The sequence below is a fragment of the Montipora foliosa genome, chromosome 6 (genome assembly GCF_036669935.1).
Source record: "Montipora foliosa isolate CH-2021 chromosome 6, ASM3666993v2, whole genome shotgun sequence".
NCBI classification, from domain to species: domain Eukaryota; kingdom Metazoa; phylum Cnidaria; class Anthozoa; order Scleractinia; family Acroporidae; genus Montipora; species Montipora foliosa.
This window is the reverse complement of record NC_090874.1, coordinates 6,811,480-6,816,479: the sequence shown is the minus strand read 5'-3', so window position 1 is coordinate 6,816,479 and position 5,000 is coordinate 6,811,480. Positions and strand designations below refer to the sequence as shown.

Here is a 5,000-nt window from a genome sequence, read left to right as displayed (position 1 = left end):
GAATGTTTGTTGAAATTGTCATTCTATGACTTACAAGGTATAAAGCTGAACCTTGCTGTGTGCAGAAAACAGGTGGACTAGCTATTTGTGCCTACTGTATATGTTTTTGTTAAACTTTTATTAAAAATTATGCAGGAAATTTCGTTACAATTTGGGAGTCCTTTCAAGTTATACTCCCCGGGGGGAAGGACAGTGGTAGCTTTTCGTGGAAGAATATTGGCCCTGGGTAGGGGGAATTTGCAAATGTCTTGGTACGAATGCCCGGGGGTTCCCCGGGGTCAACCCCCCGGGATGACCACTGATAAGTGCATAACGAGTGGAACTGAAAAGTTGTTTCTCTAAACATGTAAAACAATCGGTGACACATAATTTTCTTGAAAAAGTCCAAGCGTTGGATAATTTGTGAAGAATTAAATAAGAGCTGGTTGAAAAAGTTTTCTTCACTTTTAATTTTCAATAATAATCACAGGATCAAACCTGGGCATCATTTTGCTTCTTCACCAATAGCAAGCGACATAAAAAGCACGCAAGCTCATGCACCGCAGTCATTACAGGACATGTTACCCATGACCTTGAGTGGCATTGACATGTTTTTGTATCCTTCTGCAGCAAGATGATTTCACTGCATTCTTTCAGCAAACCAGAAAGGAGATAGTGAGCTCAATGTATAGTATTATTTTAAAATAGAAACCTCCAGACTTTATTCATATGAAAGCGTGTTGTATACTTGTGTTTTATTTTTTCCATCTCTGTACGGTGGTCAGTTTACATTATCCACTCCGTTGATAAACCAATTTTTTTTATTTGTTACATTGTTATCTAAATGTTGTTTTTATACGTACATGCACAGGGAATGATGAGGAACTTGAGGAATGCCTTGTTGAAGATGACAACATTGAAACTGCACATGGTGCAGCAGCAGGTTGCTTGGCCCCAGCATCGTCCATATGTAGTTCTCCAGGAAGGAGCAAAGCAGTACTAGATAATCATGATTCATTTACAAGTCATGCCCTTGTGGAACTTAATTCTGTTCTCAGGCCTTCAACTTGGGCAAAAATCCAAAGCCACCAAGTTGAAGATGAGCTCCTCTTGGACAGACTTGAGGAAATGGAAAACAGGGAGGCACCCAGTGTTCCAGTTAAGAGACGGGTCTCGGGTCAAAAACCCAACGGCAACCGCTACGTGACCTGACACTGATGAAAAGAAAATCATTTTGTTCAGTTTTGCTATGAATTTTCTGTACCAGAAATCATTCTGAGGTATCAAATGTCAAACATTTTTAGACTCCCGAAAGTCAAACCTTTATCTGTTTGCCCAACAACCCCCCACCCCCCACCCACCCCCTTAGCTTTACAAAGTGCTGCAGCTGCAGTTAGCTCCCCTGAAAATTACATAACCCCTTGCCAAAAATAATTAATTGGAACACTGGGCACCATCATCATTTCCCCAAAGCTTTAACAATCTCCTCTATGAGGATGCTCAGATACACTATGAAGACAGTATGTTGCTAATTATGGCTTTCAGTGTTAGACATAAACTCTCTGGGACTGCTATGGATGATCTAATACAACTCATATCTCTTAACTGTCCAGAAGGTGTAACTACTGTCAAAAACTTAAGAGAATTTCAGACATTCCTGCAAGCTCTGCAACATCCCATTGTCAGACATTACTATTGCCCAAGAAAGGGATGCCAAGTTTACATTGGGGTCAACGAACCTGGAAGCAAAGATACATGCTTTTTATGTAATGAGCCTCTTTCACAAGACAATTTCTTCTTGGAGCTTCCTATAGAAAGCCAACTCGGGGATCTCCTTTCAGGTACTTTTTCGTATAATTTTTAGACATCATGTTCAATGTTTTGTTTAATTGAGACTTGATGCACCTGTCCATGGTTGGCCCCATAGTTGGCAAGATTGTCATTAATTCTGGGTGATGATGGGTACAGTAGAAGTACCATACATAACATACTGTGACATACTATACATGTACATAACTTGGCATTTTGACACATTCAGTGGGTGTTTACTGGAACTTGAGAAGGTTAAAGTGCTACGATGACATTAATTTTAAGATCATGATAATTTTTGGAAATTACATAATAATATTGGTCCAAGTTACATTTCTGTAAGTTACATTTTTTAACTGTACCTTTTTATATTTTAAGGCTTTAGGGTACAATAATATTGTACTCTAAAGGCTAAAAAATGTAAAAAGTATACAGTATACAGTTTACATAACTCTGCATATACATGGACCGCAACATTCTTCGTTTTCCAGCCACACTAATGATATTGGCTCCTCAAATTACTTTGGCAACATTTTATACTAGTATTACCCTGCAAGCAAAGTCTCTTTTGATCTTCCTAGATAAGTCGGGAAAAGGAAAGAACACTTTGCTGGCCGCTGTGACATTTTTTATTGAGCATGCGTTGAAAATTCAATTGTCACAGTTTGGTGTGAGTCACGCGTTACCAGTAACCACAAAATCAAAACAAACAGTTGGGATATTTTCGAACAACTCTGGCAAACACACGACAACCAAGGAATCATTTCATTGGAAACTCAAGATGGTTCATACTTTTAAATTGCCATTTCATTTCTTTTATTAGAAAATTTATAGGTTTTTGGCTGACTAGTTTCTGTAACGGACATACAGCGGGAATACAGTACAGCCCACGGGCATTGCAGCACTTACACGCGCGTAAATTGCGTGCAATATGGCGGATTTCCACGCAAAATCCACGCAAAAAACACACGTGTTAATTTTTACACGATCTTTTACACGCAGACTTTTTACACGCAAATTTGAGTGCATTTTACGGTGACTGATTTTGCTTATAAAAATACACGCAAGTTGCATGTGTTTCTTTACAACAGCAAATGTGGCTGATGTAAAATTAGAAACCGACACTGGAAAAACGTCTTTTCGCAGTGAAAGAGAAAACAACTTACTATACACGTTCTCTTACTACGATCATGCTACGATCGCGAATGTCAGGTTTTGTAATCAACGATTTACTTGGCTGTTGGCTGAAGTGCTACTTTACATGTAAGCAGGCGCTCGGACGGACTTAGTACACCGTTTTTTTTTCCAGACTTGCAATACGTGCTTAAAACATGGTTCGAGTTCATGTAAGAACATGTAAATATTTAAAAACAATATTCCTTAGGTCAAAAAACCTGGAACACTTTTAGCCCAGATAACATAAATGTGCCTGGAAAGTTTGATTTACGCTAACAAATTAAAGCCACCCGCACCCGAGTTAGCGCGATGTTCGAGTAAACGAGGATTCGAGATCTCAGGACTAGAAAGTTCGATTCGCACTCGTGAGTGTCACTGAAGACCACACAAGGTTTTTAAAAACATCTGCCTTTATTCTAAAGTTACATGTAACTTACAACAATAATCGTATATCTACACGATGTCTAAATTAGCGTCGAGCTTCATGATATGTAAATTCCTTAGCTGTTGCTAAAAAATTACAGTACGTTATTAAACTTAGATACAATTTCACTCCGAATTTGCATGTTATTTGGGATACGCCGTCTGCTAAAAATATACAATTGGAAGGAAAAAATATAGCTGGGAAAAAAGGAAAAGAGAAGGTAGATCCAGCCAGGATCTCGTCGGACATTAAGGACTATGTGGAAAGATTTTATCCCATAGCAGTGGCCGACATGCATAGCGGTGGCGCGAGTGTTGTAGAGCGATGGAAGAGTTTCTACGTAGGCCACTTTGCAGAAAAAAGCAAAAGAGACCCGTAAGAGCGCATAGTAAAACATTTAATTTTTCTTTCTTTTTTCTCTGCAATAGAAACGACAATGCAATGAGTTGGCTTAAGTATATTGATAAATATTATTGCTGCGGAGCGACCGTAGGGAGCGAGCAGCAACATAATCAGGATTTAAAGGAAATATATAAGGGGCGACGAATTCTCGAATTCATCACTTTTTACCACAATGCTTTGCATTTAACCACATTTTTTTTACCAGAATTCATTGCATTTAACCAGAGTGCACTGCACTAATTTTTACCAGACTGCAATGCGACAGGGACAAGTCAAATGTAAACACGACGAAGAGCGTGCATCGTTCGCTTCCCAGATTCAGAGTTTTCTTTGTAGCAAATTTTCTACAGCACGGTTAGAGGTCTTAACAAATTTAAGACACGCAGGAGTCTTTCAGATGAGTACGATGGTTAACTTGGGGATTGGATTTCAAATCAAGAGCCTTTGACTTGTCCAGGCGTTAAACTTGACGAGAAGATGAGCATTTGCTCTTTGACCCGGCAACACAGGAGATATACAAATTCCAGCTTGCTAGAAGATGATGTGAAAGTGAGAAAATGTCATGCCATGCTACTCGTAAGAACCTGTAAGAGCCGAAAATGGATGTGATTTTGACCATTTGCTTCAAAATAAAAAAATCGAGATAACAAATCGAGATAACAAAACATATGTATTGCATCGTACTTTGCAGACGAGGACGTGTATCGTCGTTTTGTAAAGTTTGTAAAGCATAATTATGTTTGTTCATTCATTCATGTTGCGGCGGGCAGAGTCTTCTTTCCTCTTCCTGACGTATCTAGGAAGATCGAAAGAGACTCTGCTCGCAGGGTATACATGTACTAGTATACAGTTTTAAAATAATTAAATTATACATGTAGTTTCATGATCACCCTGACTTTCTCACGTGCTATTTCTGTTTTTCAATTTAGACACCAACTTTCTGGAAAAACTCAACTATCACTTCAACAGGACCAAATCTGACCCAGAAGCAATTGAAGATATTTATGATGGCGAACTGTATCAGATGCTTTCCAAAGAAGGAGGTTTCCTGTTGGTGTAGCAATTGTGCGTTCTTCAGGTGCTAGTGTCTGGCCAGTTTATCTCACAATTAATGAACTGCCATCACTGGAAAGGTTAATGTACATGGCTTGTTTAGCATAATCAAGCACTCTACTATTAGACTAGGATTCCTACTCACTATTTGGTTATA

The 5,000-nt window shown here is 38.8% G+C and overlaps 2 protein-coding genes across 11 annotated transcripts in view; one reads left to right on the top strand and one right to left on the bottom strand.

Moving 5' to 3' along the window:
* The window catches only part of LOC138006519 (uncharacterized), a 76,147-nt gene that overhangs the window by 26,094 nt on the left and 45,053 nt on the right, over positions 1-5,000 (bottom strand). The window contains exon 7 of one of the 2 annotated variants that reach the window (XM_068852888.1): positions 851-1,193. The exons of the other annotated variant lie outside the window; for it this stretch is intronic. Within the exon in view, the coding sequence (XP_068708989.1) occupies positions 1,042-1,193 (152 nt within the window). The 3' untranslated portion in view covers positions 851-1,041. Of the gene's footprint in view, positions 1-850; positions 1,194-5,000 lie in introns of those variants that run through there. 2 annotated transcript variants of the gene reach the window in all.
* Positions 1-5,000, top strand: part of LOC138006522 (uncharacterized) — a 29,534-nt gene that overhangs the window by 2,689 nt on the left and 21,845 nt on the right. For 7 of the 9 annotated variants that reach the window (XM_068852899.1, XM_068852900.1, XM_068852903.1 and 4 more), the window contains 2 exons: positions 851-922; positions 4,720-4,868. In XM_068852899.1, the coding sequence (XP_068709000.1) occupies positions 851-922; positions 4,720-4,868 (221 nt within the window). Of the gene's footprint in view, positions 1-850; positions 923-1,592; positions 1,821-2,391; positions 4,340-4,719; positions 4,924-5,000 lie in introns of those variants that run through there. The other 2 variants (XR_011123908.1, XM_068852904.1) reach the window with 2 other exon arrangements.